Raw genomic sequence first — 21,221 nt, 5'->3', positions numbered from 1 at the left:
AGATGTGTATTATTATTGTTTTAAAAATGTATGTATGTTCTTTTGGTACTTTAGCTTACCCTTATTTTTTGTGTTGTCTGTCTTTGTGTATGTTTCTCTTTTGCGATGATTACCTTAAATGGTGTGAGCTTAGAAATGTGTCTCTTTGGTCTCTTCGGTAAGGGGTTGAGAGTGTAGTAGCAACATAGGTAAAGTTTGGTTCTCCAAATGTAAGGTGTTCTTCATCGAAAGTTTGTAGTTCCTGGTAAGTTATTATCTATGTAATGTTTATTTTAGTAGTTTTATACTACTAAAATGAAATGTTACACTATCGGATCATCTTTGGTTTGAATAATTTTTTATATGGAGAAAGTTTTCGGGCAAATTTTGAAGTCTTAGCTCTTTTAGTGTAGTTCAAAAACTGACCAGGACAAAATACTTTATTAGTAATTCTTGTATGTCTTGAACTTAATATGAATGAATAGATTACATGAATTCTACGTTGATGAATTTTTTTTCTTTGATCTAGCTTTTATGTTGAATGAATAAATTATCATATCTCCTTTATATATCTTTGGTATGACATTACGATTACATAAGATTAATATTCTAGTATATATATGCATGATAAAATGTTTATGTATTTAACTAAAATTTTAAATATATTAAAAATAAATTGTATTTAAAATTAGTAATAAATTATATTTTAGATTTGTAATGAATAAGTTAAATTAAAGCATAAAATAAATTTTGATTATTGATAATTTATTTTAAAATTTTATTGAAATTAAATTTAGAAATAAATCTAACATTGGAAAGATTAAGTAGATAATAAATAGGGAAGTAAATAATATATAAAAAAGAATTATCCTTATTTAAGTTTGTTTTCTTTAAAATAATGGTCAACAAATGAGTTTGTATATAATATGTTCATTGAGTTATTTTCTATGTATATATAATATCATCACTAAATTGATATTTATATACTCCGAAATTAAATTAATTTCTATATAGTTTGGTTGCTAAATGGTTTTCATATAATATATAGTAATTAAATTAATTTCTGTAGAATTGATCACTAAATTAGTTTTTATATAACGATCACTAAATTTGTTTATAGATCATAATCTAAATTGATATCTAAAATTAATTATTAAAATTTTAACTTCTTATAACTATTACGTTTTAAATTAGTTTCTGATTGAATTACATGCTATTTTTATCATTTTATTAGAGACTAATAATTTAATTTCTAAAATCAAACTTTTCTTGTAGTGTTTACTAAAATTATATACCATTGATTTTTTTTAATAAATTATCAACAAATTTTATTAGAATAAATGAACAAGTTTGTTCCTAAGAGTTTGTAAAGTGATATTACTTTAAATTTTAAAAATAACATAATTATTGAATAGTCTCAAAATGTGAAAAAGGATAGTATTTGTGTAAATCATTAAAATACTTTAATAAAAGTTAACACAGTACACCCTTTCTTTTAAAAAGAAATTTTTTTAGGTCTTTTCAAAAGTCCTTCTTCCTTTTCCATTACATTTTTCAACGAAATTACGAGGAGAGTATTGTCACGGTAGTGCTTGCATTAGTCATCACGGCCTTTGTGTTGACCTCAAGTTCATTATTACCAAATTGATTATTTATCCAATATTATTAATTATCTTAAAAAAATCTTAATATTCTAAGCGAATACATGTGACTGAAAAAGATTAAACAATCTTAACCTACTAGTATACCATTTCTCTATGAAAGAAAGCCTTGGAGTCTTTACGAAATTCCTTCTTCCTTTGTATTTATATTTTCCATGTTATTTAGAGGAAAATTGAGAGGGAGATTTTTTTTTTCTTTATTATATTTCTTCATCAATTCCTTCTTTTATTTTTCTTTTCTCTTGTTTTCGAACACATCGTTGGTCTAATTCAAATGTTTATCTTTAGAAATAGATGAAGAAATATAAAACTTCCATTTTGGGTATGACATAGCAGTGTCCCATACGCGTATACAAAAGTGGTCTCAAAAGGTATTAATTAATTCCCACTACCACATTAGATCCAAAAATGATTAGGCCAATGCAATCATGGCAGAAGACAACTTGTTTGACGAATTACTTGCTAGTACTGGCATTAGTCACGGCATTTGGGTTCAGCTCCACTCATCCTTCACACTTACCTACCTTTATGGACCTTTTCAAGTTGATTTAGTTATATTAAAATAATACTTTGTCAACAAAAAAGAGCTGAATAATAGAATTTATTTATGTATATACAAAACCGTGGAAGTATCACAGCAACTAGTGTGATTTCTAGATAATCTCGTGTTCGTTCCTTTTTGAATTTCCAATTCATCAAATAAAGGATATATATATAGATATATTAATATATACTGTTTGAAAGTGTTGATGAAGAGAACAAGCACAGTAGGAAACCGCGGTCGCCACCAACATTGACTCGGCCATAAACTAGTTGATTTTAATTGGTTCATTCTTATTTAAACGGCCAAATCTCTTGTTAAGAAATATGAAGACGAAAATGAAGAATGTTGGCTTGACTTTATTGATTTTTGTTATGATGGAAGTGATATGGTGTGAAGGGTGTTGGAAGGAAGAGCGAGAAGGTCTTTGGGGTCTAAATTACCGTTTTGGCTTCCTTTTGTCCTTGCGGTGGGAAGGAACAGATTGTTGTGAATGGGAAGGAGTGGAGTGCAACTCCTCCACAGGGAGAGTGACTAAACTTGATCTTCAAAGCCTGTGGAATGCCATTCCTTCAGAGGGAGGTTGGTATTTAAGTTACGCCGATCTTGTTGTCTTCAAAGAATTGAAGAGTCTCAACTTAGGGGGTATTTATGGGATATTAGATTGTGCGGACAGTGAAGGTTATTCTCTTACACACTCTAATCTTGATCATTATTTATTTACTGAAAGTGAAACATGAAATAGTTATTTCCATTTAATTTGAATAGGGTTGAAAAATCTGGAAGTCCTTGACTTGACTGAGAATGGTATGAGTGTCACCGACATTCTAGTTTGTTTGAATGGCCTTCCATCTCTTAAGGCTCTATATCTATCATCCAACGGGTTCGATCCAACATACAACGGGTTCAATGAAACATTCAACGGTAAGGATATGTATTCTTATGAAGATGTGATAAGCATATCTATAATTACTATGATGACTGACACATTTGTATGCCTTTAGTTTTTGAAACTCTTTCATCAAAGTTGCTTAGATTAGAAATCCTTGACGTAAGTGAGAACTCTTTGACTAATGAAATGTTGCCATCTCTCGGGGGATTCACATCTCTGAAGGAACTCTATTTGTCTCACAATGAATTGGACTCAGATATGAATATTCAAGGTGGAATAACTTTCCCATTTCATTTGTAAGGCTAAGGATACGGATAAAATATGCCTATGTAACGTAAGACACTTTACCTTGCAGGTTTATGCTCTATGTTGAAGAATCTTGAGGTCCTTGACATGTCTGGCAACAACTTCAATGACAGTGATATTGCATCTGCTCTTAGTCAACTTTCGTCTCTCAAGTCTTTAAATTTAGGTTACAGTGAATTGACTCCAAGATCAATTCTTAGTATGTCACACCCTTCCTATATTTCAAATCTTCAATATTGTTTTTTGTTTAAAAAGATATGTGAGGGTGATCCCTAGAGATTGTTGATATGTGAGTTTTTTGGTTGATATTATACTTGCTAGATATATCAAAACTAAGGTCTCTGGAGATTCTTAACATAGCGGGAAACAGTTTCTCCAATGAATTTCTTTCATCTCTAAGTGGGCTTCCACGTCTCATATCCCTTGATTTAAGCAGCAATCAATTAAGAGGATCGCTCGATACAAGTGGTGAGTATAGTTAACTTGATGTATTCTACTGTTTCATCACGTTGGCTCAGATTTTTTATGGTGGTTGGACTTCAACTTTGAAAGAAATAATTTTTTTAATGTATCACCTCTATTGTATGGGTGAAGAAAGAGTAGTATTATTATTCTATGAATGACTACAACATTCCATTATCTGTTTCTCTCTAACAGGATTATTGCCATTAACCAGTTTGGAGATTCTTGATCTAAGTTATAACAAAATTAACAGCTTTGTTGTCCATCAAGGTATTTAAAGCAACTGATATAAAACAGTATTAATTGGTTTCTTCAGAATATAGTTGTTGTGTTTGTTTTGTTATGCGTTGGCAAATTAAATATTATTTACACGTTTCAGGCTCAAAAGGTCTGAGAAAATTGGAAGTCCTTCATTTAGATAACAATAGGATAAATGGAAGCAGACTGAGGGAATCACTACAATCTTTGTCATCTATTAGAGTGTTTTCTATGAAAAGTAATGAGATTACCGGAACAATTACTGCTGGAGGTGGAAATACTTTTTATTTTACTCTAAACTCAATTAGTTTCACTATTAAATTAAGTTTATATAATTTCTCTTTCTATTGTGCAGATTTTCGTGATTTAAAAAACCTTGAACAGTTGGTACTGGACTCTAATTCTGACCTTGACAATGAGTTTTTCAAAAGTATCGGGGAATTGACTTCTTTGAAAAATTTATCTGCTTCTAGTTGTCAAATTAATGGCACCCTCCCTCCAGCTGGTAACTCAATTTATCATTGTAGTTTTTATATTTCCTTTTATCGTTATTCATCACATATTTATTCTATACCTTTTTTATGTGAAAATTTATATCCTTTGCATTGTGTCATCAGTAAGATGATCTTTTTTTTCAAAATTTCATATTTCAGATTGGTTTAAGCTCAAGAAACTCGAAGAGTTAGATTTAAGCCAAAATTTATTTGTGGGATCGCTTCCTTCATCTTTCTTAAACATGACATCTCTTCGAAAGTTGGAACTTTCAGAAAATCAATTCAGCGGACAACTTGATTCAAACATTGCTAGTCTTACATCACTTGAATATTTTGGTTTTACAAGAAACCAATTTGAAGTTCCCCTTTCTTTTACACCATTTTCCAATCTTTCAAACCTTAAGTTCATATATGGTGAAGGGAACAAAGTCATTTTGGACTTACAACCAAGTATGCAAACTTGGATCCCTAAATTTCAATTACAAGTGCTTAATTTGCCTTCGACAACTGAGAATGATTCTCTTCCGCTCCCCAGGTTTCTTCTACATCAAAGAAACTTGACTAGATTAGATCTCAGTAGTTGTAGATTGGAAGGATTGTTTCCAAACTGGTTGTTTGAAAACAACACAAAATTGACCGAGCTTCTTGTTAGAAATTGCTCTTTCACAGGTCTTCTACGGTTACCATCACATCCCCTTACGAACATGAGGAGAATTGATGTATCTGACAATAACATAACCGGCCAAATCCCCAATAACAATATTAGTTCAATTTTACCAAATTTGCAGTTTCTAAACCTTTCTAGAAACCTCATCCAAGGTTCAATTCCTATTGAGTTTGGGCAAATGAGCTTAATGGATACTTTGGATCTCTCAGATAATATTTTTTCAGGAGAGATTCCCAAGAACATATCCGGAGTTGGGTCACTTCTCAAATACTTGAAACTTTCACACAATGAGCTAGATGGACCCGTATTTTCATCTTTGAAATACTTGGAAGAGTTGTATTTAGATGACAATAGCCTTTATGGAAGCATACCAAGTAACTTTTTTAACTCATCTCTCCAACATTTGGATCTGAGCTATAATAATTTAGTGGGGAAACTATCAAATGCGGTAGGAAATTTGTCAAATTTGAAGACGCTTTCATTGTCCAACAATAATCTTGAAGGGTCTATTCCGACAAAGCTAGTGGAACTTGAATATCTATCATATCTAGACCTCTCAAACAACAATTTGACGGGTTATGTGCCATCTTTTGTCAATGGTTCAGTGAATTATATCCATTTGAGAAACAACAGGTTAAATGGTTTATCCAAAAGAATGTTCAGCGAAACATCTTCCTTAGTGATGCTAGACCTTGGTTACAATGAAATAACTGGTAGCATTCAACATATGATTCAAGATCTTGCTTCTACAAGCTTGAACATACTCATTTTGAAAGGTAACCGCTTTACAGGGCATTTACCAGAGCAGCTATGCCAATTGCAAGATTTGAGTATATTAGATCTTTCTTATAACAACTTCTTTGGTCCAATACCCAATTGCTTGGGTAAACTGCCTTTTGAGAATAAAGACCCTGACTCATATAAAGGCGTTGTTCAAATGAAAAATAGCACTTATTTTGAATTAATACCAAATATAAGAGAGAAAGCAAACTTCACTACGAAGAAAAGATCTTACACATATACAGCGAGCATCCTTGCTTATATGTCCGGAATTGATTTATCCAAAAATAAACTAAACGGAAGTATTCCATATGAGCTTGGAAACTTGACAAGACTACGAGCATTGAACTTGTCCCACAATGATTTGATTGGACAAATTCCAATTACATTCTCTAATTTAGTACAAGTAGAGAGTTTGGATCTTTCTTTCAACATGTTGAGTGGTCAAATTCCTCATCAACTAAATCAGTTGAATTCTCTTGCTGTATTTAGTGTTGCACATAACAACTTATCAGGCGATACACCCGAGCAAAAAGGGCAATTTATTACTTTTGATGAAAGTAGCTATGAAGGAAATTCTCTTCTTTGTGGACCACCATTGCTAAAAAGTTGTCATCCTTATGCACAATCACCTACCATTTCTCCGAATGATGAAGACCATGACAGTCCGATTGACATGCTTGCTTTTGGTGTAAGTTTTGTTGTGGCATACACATCGGTATTGCTAGTAATTGTTGCCACTCTCTACATCAATCCTTATTGGAGACAAGCATGGTTTTCCTATTTGGAATTTATCTTATTAACTTGTTATTATTTTATTCAAGACAGTTGGAGGAGGTTTTCAAATTCTAGAAATATAATATAGTTTATCTTTGTATGCATTGGATTGTCTGGTTTCCAAAGATTGATTCAATCATGAGTTTGTTGTATGTATGGAATCAAAGTTTATCTATTGAGTAAATAATCATTTTGTTATTCAAAGATGTCCTTAGTAATATATCTTAATTTACTTTGTCCTTAGTTCTATTTTCCTATCCACCAAACTACAATTACTTTTTAACTTATAAAATCCTCATTCTCTTTCTAAAGTAATTATTTTTGTAACTTGCATGTTGTTGAACATGAGCGGACTAAGACCGTGGGATTGCAGAGAGGGAAGAAAAGTGCATCAAATTTATATACTGACATCGAAATTTTATGAAAACATTGGGTAAACAAAAAAGAAAATTGAAACCGGGTAATGAAGTTCGTGAGTGAGAAGAGAAACTTTGAATACTCCAGCAAGTCAAACAGAAGCAGGGTTTCGAAAATGCAGGTAACACAAATCTGAATATTCAGAGTTATATATTTCAATTATATTTTTCTATTTATAATATAGACTAAAATATTAGTTTATAAATTCATATCTAAATTAATCACTATATATAATGATTACTTATATTTTTTTTAAATCACTACAAAAATTTAGGATTTTATATTTTTTTTTGCATTACCGGAAATTTTAACTCCTGAAAAAATCGCTGGAGAAATCGTGGTCGACAAATAGTTCCTGTCAGTTTTGTGTAAAACCGTCGCTACTTATCAAGAATTTTGAAAAATCGCCTTTATTTGCAGAAAAACCCACCGATAATTGTTGGATTTACATATTTGAGATTTTCAAAGCCTATAATGAAAATAATTTAATCTTTTTTATTTAAATGATTTTATCATAATTAATTATATATTATATAAAATAATAAATCAGTATTAATTTTTTTTCGATGTAAATAATAAATCACAATCTGAAACTAAAATTAATTATTACTTAAAAAAAAACTGTAGAAATTAGAAAATATTAATTCCTTAAGTTAAGAAATAACATATTTAATCCTAAAAATTAAACATAAACATGTTATGAATAACAATATCTTGGTGTCCTTCATGATCTTCATTATTTGATACATTTTCTTGATCAAATTAAGAAATAACATATTTAATTCTAAAAATTAAAAATAAACATGTTATGAATAACAATGTGTATTTTTCATTGTTTTCATTATAGGATATATTTTCTTAATTACATATCTATAATATAAAATAATAGTTAATTGATAATATTATGAGTAATGATTGTAAAATGTTAAAATATAAAGAGAGTTCACATTAATTAACAATTCTCAAAACTTGAGCTTGCTATCCAATCTCTACTCGTTTCAAATCAGTATATCTTTGATGCTCAAAGCTAGAGTCGTCAAAATGGGTCACAACCCGCGAGCCAATCCGGCCCGTCACGGGTTTGGGCCGGGTTGGGTTTGAAAAATACAATCCACTTATATGCGGGTCAGATTTCAACCCGGCTCATTTAGACCCGCCTCATGCGGGTTGAACCCGTGGTGAGCCGGGTTGGCCCACCAACCCACCTACCTAATTTTATTTTTTTAATTTATCATTTTATTTATGAAACCCTAAAAAATAAAATACTTTCTTCACTCATTATACCAAAAAAGTAATCTTTGCTCTCACAGTACTTGCTCTCATTTGACGATGCTCTCACCCTCACTTCACTGAAATTCTTCAAGGAGCATGTAAAACGCCCTTCCTTTTTTCTTCTCTTTTCTCCACATTTTTGTTTTCTCACTTCTCTTTCTTTTTTTTTCCAAAAACCCTATAATGACAAAAATAGGGGTTTGCGAATTTGTTTTTTGTTTTGGGGGTTTTGAAGACATCGAATGATTTTTTCATGTTCTAACATGCTTGTATAAGATTTTGTTCATTTTATTTAAACAATTTGAGTATACATTATTTGAACAAGCTCTTTTTGATATCTTTGAATTTGAGAAATTATGTTACAGATTAAACTATTAATTTTTTGTTGTTGGTGTTTAGTACGAATTCTCTTTCTTTTTACTAATATTTTTTTATTGATTGTCGGAATTGTTCTGATATTAGGAAAATCTTTATTAGTGAATTTGGAGACAACAAGAACAAAGGTCAAGGGTTACAACAATAACAAAAAATCATGAATATAAGAAACTTATTTGTATGTTTTTTATGTTTGCTTTTTAATGACATTCAGATTATATTGTACTTATTATTATTATTTTTAATTGTCTTTAACATAATTTTTTGGAAGTGAAAATTGTTTAAATTTAAATTATAGAAAGTTTGTATTTTTTTTATTTAAAAAAAATCTAATTAAATGGGCTAGTGAGCCAACCCGTTTACCCACCAACCCGTGGTGGGTTGGGCCGGGTTCAAGTTTTTCTGGCTCGCTAATAAATGAGCCGGGTTGGGTTGGCTCACTAAGTGACCAACCCGTGGTGGGCCGGGCCGGATCGAGCCGGGTTACCCGTTTTGACAGCTCTACTCAAAGCATTACTATTGAACATATTACAATCATTGAGTGCATACACAATCACACACAAAAATGTGATCCTTTGTACCAGAACTAGATAAGATTCATGTTTCAAAGTTACATCAGAGTCACATTCAATATAACCTACGATGAATAAAATAAAACAAGATGGTAATATAAAAAATAGACAGTCTAAAAATGATTAAGTAATTAGTACTACTTTGTGAAGGATTATAAAGTAATTAACTAAAGAATGATAACTCCCAATATTCTACATGGGTGGGTGTGGCCCTGTCAAGGTCCAGATGCATTTTGATGTCATCACGAAGCTCTTCCATTTCCTTTTACTATCAAACCCTGAACCATGTAATTCAAATTGTTATGTAAATTGTCCAAAAACATTGGTATATAAAGCTGGAAATCTTTAGTCATACTAAGGAAAAGGTTCAATGAGTTTTCAAAGACCATTACATTATAATCTTGATCAATTAAAGGAAAGGCAAGATATGAACACTATAAATATAAATATTAACCTTTAACACCACGTATGGTTCATTTATTTCTATATCCAAATCAGTGGATCCATTGATATGCTTGGTTAGGATATCAATTGGCTTGGCATGCCCTTCACGCAATCTAATTTTGGATCTAACCTTGCTTTGAACAAAATGAAATTGCATATGAAATTGTCTTGATTACCAGATTGCAAGTACTACAACTGAAAAATTAACAATAAATGAGAGGAATTCAAGGAACTTACCTCCTCTTCTCTTTTTTCCCAGTCATGGAACTCAGCTCGTGCACGATCTCTAGCTAACTGTGCCTGTGAGAGAAATAATATTCTTAAATAGCAACCAATTTTAGAAACCAAAAGTTCATTATAAGTATAATGCCTTATTTATATATTTTTTATATGAGAGGAATTAATCTCATACCTAGTTTATAAGTAACAAAATATATTTGATTTTACACAAGACAAAATATGTTGTTTGAGTTACTCAAGTTATTTTATGCTACTATTCAAAAGGAACCACGGTCTATAAGTTTGTTTAAATTGCAAAAATATCGCCGCCTTTATATATACTGCGGTTTTCTCAAAATCGAGACGTATTACCCGCACTCTTTTTCACGTTTTGCACTAGTGAATGTTTTTTTATTAATGTTTTTTATTTGAATCTGTTCCTGTATTTGGGACACGAGATCGTTCGGCCAAACCCTTGCACCTACTCCCGATCGTCCAACCTGCTTCGTCGGTTCGTGATCCTGACAGCTGACCAGGGGGTCCTGCAGAGAAAACACTCTGACGCTCAAGTCAGATAGAGGTTTAGCCAAAACGAGTGATTAAAATCAGAAAAACGTACTTTACCTGACCCTTGACTCCCTATTTATAGATTCTATATTNCCAAAACGAGTGATTAAAATCAGAAAAACGTACTTTACCTGACCCTTGACTCCCTATTTATAGATTCTATATTCATAACCGCCCATTAATTGCCTCAAACCGCCGCATCTTCCGTTACTTTCCAATCAATACTCATGAATGCATTTCTATGCTTATATCCGCTGACCGATCTACACTTACACCCTCTCCCATGACCCCAGCCGATCGGTCAACCCGTACCCCATCCACTACACCAGCCCCCAAGCCCCGAGCGATGGCAACAGCGAAGGGGTTGAACCTATTGAAAGAACTCCTGGCAACGAAACGTCTCAGCACCCCATCCATTCGATCATTCCCTTACCAATGGCCAAGATACTTTTGCCCATCAATCACATCGGTTCACCGAAGAGTCACTTCTTCCCCTCCGTTAGATCCATCATCAATCGATGGCTTAAATTCCTTCTCTATCCTTCTTTTTCGGCTATAAAAGGTGGAGGGACCCTCTCCCCATTCTCACACTCCCTTCTCCCTGTGTTCCATTTCCCGCTCTCAAACCATACCCTTCCCGTTCCAGCAACTGCTCAGGTAATGTCTTCGTCGACGTGGTCTTCTGATGAGTTTGAAGATGAAGGTCGGGGGTACGCTGACGATGCGGTTGCTTCAACCTCCTCCCCTTCTTCCTCATCGCCTCCTTCTAACCAAACCGTTTGGGAGGAAGCTCCTGACGACGAGGTTGAGTTTAATGTAGATAACTCCCTTGAATGGACCGGCCTCGCCCCGCCACCCGCCATTCCAGGTTACGACTGGGCTCCCCACGAAGCCCGAGGTTACCCTTCCTACTTCATCTCCACCTTCTCCATCATACGCCTGCTAGAATCCGTGGATCTAATGTCTAACCTCCGACGAGATTCCACCGACATATCTTTGGTGGTATGCCGATCCAACGAACGAGTATGCCACGGTCGGGAAGGATATGCTCTGGATTTCTTTTACGCTTACCTCACCCTCTTCCGCGACCTAGGAGTAAGACTCCCCTTCTCAGACTTCCAATGTGGTGTGCTCCGCGAATTAAACATCTGCCCGGCCCAATTTCACCCGAACGGGTGGGCATTCATGCAAGCCTTTTCGGTCCTTTGCACTGGTTTGCTACTGACACCCACCCCCGCCTCCTTCCTTTTCTTCTTCAAAGCCCAACCTCACCCCAACAAAAGTTGGATTTCCTTAGTCCCTATGAAGGATCATCAGCTCTTTACCTCGTTCAACTCTTCTTATAAAGACTTCAAGACTAACTTCATAAAAATAGCTATACGCGAACCCGGCCGACCCAAATACTTCTCTAATGGCACACCCAAATTTCCCCTATATTGGACCGAACACCCCAACCAGGTTATCTCCTGGAAAGAGTCTGAAATGACCGATGACGAGTTAGAAGTAATCCGTCAAATCGATCAACTACCCCGCAAGACCTCCTCTCGCAAACTCATAGAACTCATTGGGTCTGACACTCTACGAGCTAGGGTGTTCGGTAAGTTTTCTTGTAATCTTCTTGAACCGACCAGTCATTATTAACTTGCTAAATTTGTGCCATCCTTGCAGATTTCTTCTACGGCATGGAAAAGCACCAAGCCTTTGCTCGTGCTCTGGCCCGCAAGAATCAGCGCAGCGGGCATGTCACCATCCCCTCCTCGTCCGCTGCAACCCCTTCGAGCTCCGCCCCTTCTCCACCATTAAGTGCCGCCAAAACTGACGACTCCAAGCCGATCGTCATCTCCTCCGCACCGAAGACCAAAGGAAGAAAACGCTCCAACAAAAAGAAAAAGGAACTCCGGCCCCCTGCTAACCGGTCCTCTTGACCCTAACATCCACGTGTCTGATCGCCTCGAATTCAACCTGACTCCAGAAGAACGAGAGCCCTTCAAAAAGCTAACTCCTTCGGAGGCTTCCGACATGGCCTATGAACTGCTTTCCCGAGCCGACATCTGCTTGAACTACGCCGCAGGAACCACCAAACCTCTCCTGGTGTCTGAACTTGAGATTTCCAATACGAAATTGGAAAAGGCCCAAGAGGACATCGCTCTACTCACCGAACGCCTTGAGAAAGCGAACAAAAAGGCGGAGGACGATCGGGCTAAGGCCGCTGCCTCCCTCCTTGAGTCCCAAAATGAAGTGAAACGCCTTCAACAGTTAGTGGACTCCCTAAGCCTTAGTCTTCAACAATCTTCCAATCAAATCAAACAGCTAACTTCGGAAAAGGCCGCCGCCATAGCCGATCGGGATAAATCATTGGTTGACTTCGCAACCCTAGAGGATGAGCTGTGTGATGAACGCCAGCGCGGGTTCGAGTAGGGTATCGCCCAATGTCATTACTTCTTTAAGTGTCCTCTTCAACATGAGGGTTTTGACATTATGAAGATCCTGGTGGACGGCCAGCTTTTCGATATCTCTCCCCAGCCCTCTACCGAAGCCGCCTCCGCCCCTGACCAGGCAGCCCCGAACGATGCCCCGCCAGCTCCCGACACTACTGAGAACTAATTACTTGTTTACCATCATGAACTGTACTTGCACCCTTTTATTCTCATGTTCCCCCTCGCCCTTATTTTGAATAGGACTTGTTATTTATCCCTACTCTTCGCGTGCTTCTATATTGAACATTACATCACCTTTATATTATGCTTACCGATCAACGCATCTACATCTCGTTTCGCACTTAACAATTAATGTATGTCTTTACATTTATACTCGAAACGCTTACTATCCGTTCATCACCGACTGATAGAGAAATCGCTTTTCTAACTCACGTTTTTTAACAAAATCGTTCTCCTTTTCCGAAGACCGATCAGGAAATTACTTTTCCGATTTCCTCGCTTTCGAACAACATCACTTTCCCAACCTTCTCCGAACGACTGTCCTTATACCTCCCGTCGAAGTCATTACTGACTTCTTTCCCTCAACAAAGTAAGGATATCATTTTCCTGATTCTCCTTACTTCACCAAGTTTACAAGGTCATTTTCCTGACCTTTCCCGGACGGTCATCCTTATACCTCCCGTCGAAGTCATTTTGGACTTGACTTATTTCCCCCAACAGGGTAAGGATATCATTTTCCTGATATTCCTTACTTCAAATTTACAAGGTCATTTTCCTGACCTTTCTCGAACGGTCATCCTTATACCTCCCGTCGAAGTCATTTTTGACTTGACTTCTTTCCCCCAACAAAGTAAGGATATGATTTTCCTGATACTCCTTACTTCACCAAGTTTACAAGGTCATTTTCCTGACCTTTCCCGGACGGTCATCCTTATACCTCCCATCGAAGTCATTCTTGACTTGACTTCTTTCCCCCCAACAGGGTAAGGATATCATTTTCCTGATATTCCTTACTTCAAATTTACAAGGTCATTTTCCCGACCTTTCTCGAACGGTCATCCTTATACCTCCCGTCGAAGTCATTTTTGACTTGACTTCCTTCCCCCAACAGGGTAAGGGTATCATTTTCCTGATACTCCTTACTTCACCAAGTTTACAAGGTCATTTTCCTGACCTTTCCCAAACGACCACACACAATATTAATGACAATCAAAAACTTTTATTTCATTCATATTTCTCAAACTATAAATTTGCTTACAACAATCAGCTAAAATAAAACTTCAAATGGGATATGTTCCACGTATTAGCGATCGGTTTTCCATCCAGGTGCTCCAATCGGTATGCTCCATTGTTCAAACTTTCTCGAACCCTGAACGGTCCCTCCCAGTTCGCCGCCAGCTTTCCATGACTCCCCTCTTTTCTGGCTATTCCTGCCTTCCTCCAGACCAAGTCCCCTTCAAGCAATTGCCTTGGCCTAACCTTCGTATTATACCTTCAAGCCACTAACCTCTTTTGTGCCTCGACCCGAACGGTAGTCGCTTCTCTCCTTTCTTGAAGTACATCCAAATTTGCCCTCAACCCCTCATGATTCAGATTCTCATCCCCCATCCTCCTTCGCAAAGTAGCTTCCCCCACCTCGACTGGCAACATAGCATCTGTCCCATACGTCAGGTTAAATGGCGACTCCCCCGTTGCTCCGTGCGGTGAGCAGCGATAACCCCATAGTACCTGAGGCAACTCCTCTACCCATGTGCCTTTTGCATCTCCTAGCCTCCCCTTCAACTCGTTAATGATAATTTTGTTCATGGCTTCGGCCTGCCCGTTCGTCTGCGGGTGTTCGACAGAACTAGTGACCGGGGTTATCCCCCATTCCCTATAGAAAGCTATCAACTTCTTGTCCACAGACTGCCGCCCGTTGTCTGTCACTATTGTGTTAGGTAGCCCAAAACGACAAATAATCCTCCACACAAATTTCTGAACCTAAGACGCAGTGATTTTGGCCAACGGCTCAGCTTCCACCCATTTAGTGAAGTAATCCACCGCTACCAATAAAAACTTCATCTGTACCCTCCCGGTCGGGAATGGCCCAACAATGTCCATTCCCCATTGTGCAAACGGCCATGGGGACACAATACCCTGCAACTCAGCTGCCGGTTCATGGATTACATTCCCGTGCTTCTGGCAAGCCTTACACCGTCGGGTAAATGCCATGCAATCCTTTTCCAAGGAGGGCCAGAAAAATCCCACCCGCAAAATCCTCGCCCGAAGGGCCTTTCCTCCTGTGTGTCTTCCACACACTCCTTCATGTAGTTCCCTCATCACGTACTCCGCTTCCCTCTCCTCCAAACACTTAAGCAGGGGCGAGACATAACCCCTTCGGTACAGATCATCCCCTACCAAGCAATACCTCGCTATCTTTTTAGCATCGTTCGGGTCAAGTGTCTCCCCTCTAGTCTGTTTACTTATCAACCCGAAAACCTCGTTCTTCCAGCTTTTGCTTTGTTCCCCAGTAACCACACAAAAACTCTCTATCGTTGGCCTAGTCACCACCTGTCTAATAACTGTTGACAATCCCCCCTTTGCATTCCCGCTCGCCAATTTTGCCAATCTGTCCGCTCTCTCATTCTCCGATCGGGGCACATATTGTAGCCGAAAATTCGCGAAAGCCGCTTCTAATCTTTTCACCCTATTGAAATACTGCAAGAGTTGATCATCCTTCACTTGAAAAGTGCCTTTCACTTGTCCCTCCACTAACTGCGAGTCGGTTCGGCATTCCAAACAACTCGCCCCTAAATCCCTAGCCAGCTCCAATCCTGCTATCAAGGCTTCATATTCCGTCTGATTGTTACTTACCTTAAACTGGAAGACCAACGACTGTTCTATTAAGATCTCGTTCGGTCCTTTTAATACTACCCCTGCTCCTCCCCCACGCTTGTTAGAAGATCCATCAACGGACAGCTGCCACCAGTAGGCCTCCGGTTCACTTGACAATTCTCCCGCTAAATCCGCAAGATGTTGTCCTCGAATGGACCCCCTCGGCTCAAACTTTAACCCAAACTCCGACAACTCCACCGACCAGCTTATCATTCTCCCCGCCAAGTCCGGTTTTTGCAAAATTTTGGCAATCGGGTAATCCGTCCGGACGACCACTTGATGCCCTTGGAAATAAGGCCTTAGGCGCCGAGCGGCATATACCAATGCCAGAGCCACCTTTTCCAACTGTTGATATCTCTTTTCGGCATCCTTAAGACTTCTACTAACAAAGTATACCAGCTTGAATTGAGGGGTTTCTTGGACCAACGCAGCACTTATAGCTTCTTCCGTTGCCGCTAAAAAGACCTGCAAGTCATGGCCTATCTCCGGTCGGCCCATCACCGGTGGTTGCGTGAGAATCGCCTTTACTTCCCCAAAGGCTTCTTCACTCCGCTCATCCCAGCACTCCTTAGTTGCCTTCTTCATTGCTTTTAATATTGGCTTTATGCGTTCGGCTAGGTGTGGGATAAACCGAGATAACGAGGTTAAATGCCCAAGCAACCTCTGGACTTCCTTCACCGTTTGGGGGCTTCTCATCTCCAAGACCGCCCTTCACTTATCGGGGTTGGCCTCAATGCCCCGTGATGTTAACATGAACCCTAAAAACTTCCCGGCCCGTACCCCAAAAGTGCACTTAACAAGATTGAGACGCATTTCGAACTTCCTGACCTGCCCCAAGACCTCCGCCAAGTCTTTTAGGTGTTCCTCCACCGACCGGCTCCTCAGCACCATATCATCCACATAAACTTCCATACACTTCCTGATTTGCTGCTGGAAAACCTTGTCCATGAGTCTCTGATAAGTAGCCCCCGCGTTCTTCAAGCCAAAGGGCATCACCTCATAACAATAAGTTCCCCACTCGGTGATGAAAGCAGTCTTCTCGTTGTCCGGACGGTACATGGGTATTTGGTTATACCCCGAATATGCGTCCAAAAAACTCATCACCTCATAACCGGACACCCCGTCCACGAGTGCATCAATGTTCGGTAATGGGTAAGTATCTTTCGGGCAGGCTTTATTCAAATCTGTAAAGTCCGCACACATCCACCATTTGCCACTAGACTTCTTTACCATAACAACGTTAGCCAACCAAGTTGTATACTTTATTTCTCTTATAAATTCAGCTTCGATTAATTTTCCTACTTCTTCATCCGCCGCCCTCCTTTTCTCCACTCCTAACCGTCTTTTCTTCTGGGATACTGGTCGGGCTTCCCGGAATATGGACAACTTATGGGAAATAATGTCAGGGTGAATTCCTGGCATATCTGATGTTGTCCATGCGAACAAATCTCTGTTTTTAACAAGCAAACATCACAACTGTTGTAGCTCGCCTTGTTGCAGCTCCTTGCCTACCATTGTTACCCGGTCATCCCCCTCCAGTGGAAAAGTCTGAACTTCCCCCATCGGCTCTACCCGATAATCTGTATCCCCTCTAGGATCCAGTTTAGCCATGGCTACCTCAGATCGTGTCTCGACCGGTCGGTGGCCAGGCGGTTTTACCTTCAGACCTGCCACATAGCACTCCCTAGCCACCTTTTGATCAGCTCTCACCACCCAAACCGTCCCGTCATCCGCAGGGTACTTCATCGTCAAATGAGGAGTGGATACTATTGCCCCGAACGCATTCAAGCAAGGCCGTCCTAACAACACATTGTACGTAGTTTCAGGCTCCACCAATAGGAATCGTACCTTTAGCTCCTTAGCCCCGACATCCGTTCCCAAGCATACCTTCAAATCCACATACCCCCTTGTATCTACCCACTCCCCTACGAACCCCAAAATCTGTTCATTGAACGACATTATCGACCCGTCCGGTATATCCATCTGCTGAAATGTTTTCCAGTATAAAATATTAGCCAAACTTCCCTGGTCGACTAACACTTTACCCACACTATACCGAGCGATAATGGCTGTTATCACCATGGGGTCATCTTGATTAGGGTCCGGTGCAAGGAAATCTTCATATGAAAACATTATGGTGGGCATAGTTCTTCGTGCCACTCCTACCCCATTAACGCTGTGCAAGTTCCTCAAATGCCTCTTCCGCGCGGTCGAGGACGGTCCTCCTCCCGCAAAACCTCCTGAAATAGTGTTAATAACCCCTCTCATCCTCCAGTCGTTCGGCAGTCAACGGCTCTCTCCGCACGGCCGGTTGACGATTTCCTTGACCCCCCTGACGTCCACTAGGACGCGAATTCGTTCTCTGAACAAATTCTCTCAGATGCCCAGCCTGCACCAAGCTCTCCAGCTTATCCTTAAGTGTGACACAATCCTCGGTGGAATGCCCCATGTTCTGATGATACCGGCAATGCTTGCTTTCATCAGCCCCTCGTGGAGTGGGGGACCGTGCAACCGATAGCAGATTGGCCCTCAAAGCCTCCTCTAACACCCTCACCCTTGGAGCGCTTTAGGGAGTGTGATGGACATACTGCTAAGCTCTCTGCATTTCTGCTCCTCGCTTTACTGCCATCCTATGCTCCCCCCCCACCGGCCGTTTCTCTCCTCTTCTGTCCCGCCCCGATTTCTCTCTCGACACCCCCTCTTCACCCTGGTCACTCCGATACGACCTCCCTTCTTCTATCCGTATAAACCCGGCCAACTTATGCTGCAATTCACCCATCGATTGGGGTTCCTCTTCGTACAAGTAATCCACAAAAAGTCATGGTCTCAGCGTCGTCGTGAGCGCACTTACTATCAGCCGTTGGTCAACATTCCTCACTTGCCGAGCGGTTCGGTTGAAGCGCTCCATGAACCCTTTCAATGACTCTTCTCGCCCTTGCTTCATCTTGACAAGGGTCGTATAAGTCAAACCCCGCGAACGGTTTGACGCATACTGTTGGCTAAACAACTGCCTCAAAGTAACAAATCCAAAGCTTCATCTTTTAAGGATAAAGAAAACACCCTGCACCAGACCAGCTCGTCAGAGGAATATACTGCCATAGCATCCACAAACGACCGTAGGTGTTTCACCGAATCAGACGCACCCCCATACTTCTCAACCCATGGGAAAACTTTATTCTCCGACATTACTGCCCCCATAACATTAGCAGTAAATGGATGCAACCCTTCAGCCTGATCAAACTGGTCCTCGCCCTTCAGGGCCTCTTCGAACGGTTGGTTCTGCCCTACAAGCTCCCTCCGCCCCTCTGGGTTTTCCTGGTCACGCCCTACATTTTCTTCCCCTCTTCCCCTCCCCCTTCCTCGAACGTCTCTCCCCCTCCCTCTCCCGTTCAGCCCATCTCCCCTGTCGATCCCTCTTCCGTTTGGCTCATCCCCCCGACCGATCCCTCTTCCTCGACCCCCTCCCCCAATTCCCCCACCATCCACTCCCGCCACTTCCTCCACCGATGGCCGTCGACTTGCCTCCTCATCCCCGGAATGGACCGTCTGCACATTTACTGACTGTACCGAGGGTCCCCCTACCCCGTTCTCTCGCTCAGCTCGCAAAGCCGCTATTTCCGCCCTCATCTCCTACATCTGCCTCTCCATCTCCTGTAGTACCTGCAACTGTAACTGTTCTGCCATTGTGTTCGTTTCTGGGTAAATCACAATTTCGGGCCCCACGGTGGGCGCCAAATGTTCCTGTATTTGGGACACGAGATCGTTCGGCCAAACCCTTGCACCTACTCCCGATCGTCCAACCTGCTTCGTCGGTCCGCGATCCTGACTGCTGACCGGGGGGTCCTGCAGAGAAAACACTCCGAAACTCAAGTCAGATAGAGGTTTAGCCAAAACGAGTGATTAAAATCAGAAAAACGTACTTTACCTGACCCTTGACTCCCTATTTATAGATTCTATATTCATAACCGCCCATTAATTGTCTCAAACCGCCGCATCTTCCGTTACTTTCCAATCAATACTCATGAATGCATTTCTATGCTTATATCCACTGACCGATCTACACTTATACCCTCTCCCATGACCCCAGCCGATCGGTCAACCCGTACCCCCCTCCACTACAAAATCCAATAATTTTACTAACATTAATTTTTTATGGGACCGGTTGGTAAGCTTGACAATACATGAGTTTCATAATATTGATAATAGCTTTTGTTGTATCATTAACACATATTTCATACTTATGCTTTGTTATAGTTCTTTCTTGATAGATGATTGTACTTTCCCATCCAAGTCAGAAAATAATTTTAAATAAATATAATATTCTTATAATATCATGCATTATGTACAAATTATTTTCGTAATAAATACGATTATCATACAAATTGCGCTTTTTATTTTGAAAATTGATTTGGTAATTAGATATATATTAGACTAAATTATACTTTTATTTTTTATTTGATTCATGTAATTGGTTTACTAAATAAATTGAATTGGTTAATAATTCAAATTCAAATGTGATATGAGGAATTGTTTAATTCTTAAATTTGTAAACTGACCTATATCTTATTTTTATTTTCTTTTTTTCATTATGTAGCATAATTCAATCTCAGCTTTACATTTTCAAATTCTCAACCCCAAAATCCAAAAGGAATATATTAAATATTGAATACAATTAATATGATATTATAATAATTGATCTAGGTTTTGTTCTATATTAAATTTTTTAGAGAAAAATTAAATATTTGGTTTAAAAAAATGACATTGAAAATAATTAAGGGGTTGGCGTGTCTATTTAATCATATTCTAAGAGGCTTATTGATGTATTCTTTAATCTAAGTATGTACATCCGCACACTCTTCTTGTCATATTAAAATGAATGTAGAAATTGTAGTTTTTGTTTACGAAGAGAATTTATGAAGAATTTATCAATTGGGGCCAGTTATACAATCATTTTAATATCTGTATTGTGGCTTAAAGTAGTTTAATTTTGACGAGTATTAGTGTGGCTGTAAATATGCCTTTTCCAGGCATATACTTTGGACTTAAAAAGATAAGAGAAATAGTAAAAGAAACACTTGATTAGAGATAAAAGCAAAATTCAAGGGATTTTCTTCTTATATCTTCCATTTCTTTTCTTGTACCTCCAAACTTTTTTAAATCCTCTAAACTGACCTTTTTTATTAAGGTCAAAAAAATTCTTTCTCTTTATATATATATATATATATA

The 21,221-nt window shown here is 38.8% G+C and overlaps 3 protein-coding genes across 4 annotated transcripts; 1 reads left to right on the top strand and 2 right to left on the bottom strand.

Moving 5' to 3' along the window:
* Positions 1 to 2,690: 2,690 nt before the first annotated feature.
* LOC106755341 (LRR receptor-like serine/threonine-protein kinase GSO1) lies at positions 2,691 to 7,350 on the top strand (the record flags this gene model as incomplete). Of its 2 annotated transcripts, none has more annotated exon segments than XM_022778252.1 (9): positions 2,691 to 2,862; positions 2,950 to 3,105; positions 3,186 to 3,344; positions 3,429 to 3,578; positions 3,701 to 3,847; positions 4,037 to 4,110; positions 4,214 to 4,370; positions 4,455 to 4,604; positions 4,753 to 7,350. In XM_022778252.1, coding segments are annotated over 9 exon segments (3,318 nt in total), but the record flags the coding sequence as incomplete, so codon positions are not given.
* Positions 7,351 to 14,424: 7,074 nt separating this feature from the next.
* LOC106755348 lies at positions 14,425 to 14,927 on the bottom strand. Its single transcript, XM_014637493.1, has 2 exons — positions 14,629 to 14,927; positions 14,425 to 14,575 (listed from the first exon to the last, which is right to left on the bottom strand). The coding sequence occupies exons 1-2, from the start codon at positions 14,925 to 14,927 to the stop codon at positions 14,425 to 14,427; spliced, it is 450 nt and encodes a 149-aa protein (XP_014492979.1).
* Positions 14,928 to 15,101: 174 nt separating this feature from the next.
* Positions 15,102 to 16,580, bottom strand: LOC106755347. Its single transcript, XM_014637492.1, has one exon. It carries the CDS (start codon positions 16,578 to 16,580, stop codon positions 15,102 to 15,104), a length of 1,479 nt encoding a protein of 492 aa, XP_014492978.1.
* Positions 16,581 to 21,221: the final 4,641 nt, after the last annotated feature.

Source organism: Vigna radiata, unplaced genomic scaffold (assembly GCF_000741045.1).
Source record: "Vigna radiata var. radiata cultivar VC1973A unplaced genomic scaffold, Vradiata_ver6 scaffold_252, whole genome shotgun sequence".
In the NCBI taxonomy this organism is placed as follows: Eukaryota; Viridiplantae; Streptophyta; class Magnoliopsida; order Fabales; family Fabaceae; genus Vigna; species Vigna radiata.
Note: the sequence above shows the minus strand (reverse complement) of the source record. Positions and strands in the feature narration are given on the sequence as shown.

What these genes read in the sequence shown, in the direction of transcription:
- LOC106755348 (XM_014637493.1), bottom strand. Translation starts at nt 14,927, where the DNA reads ATGAACAAAATTATCATTAACGAGTTGAAGGGGAGGCTAGGAGATGCA. An exon ending in CGGGTCGAGGCACAAAAGAG is followed by an intron (nt 14,576 to 14,628) that starts GTTAGTGGCTTG and finishes AATTGCTTGAAG; the next exon opens with GGGACTTGGTCTGGAGGAAG.
- LOC106755347 (XM_014637492.1), bottom strand. Translation starts at nt 16,580, where the DNA reads ATGAAGAAGGCAACTAAGGAGTGCTGGGATGAGCGGAGTGAAGAAGCC.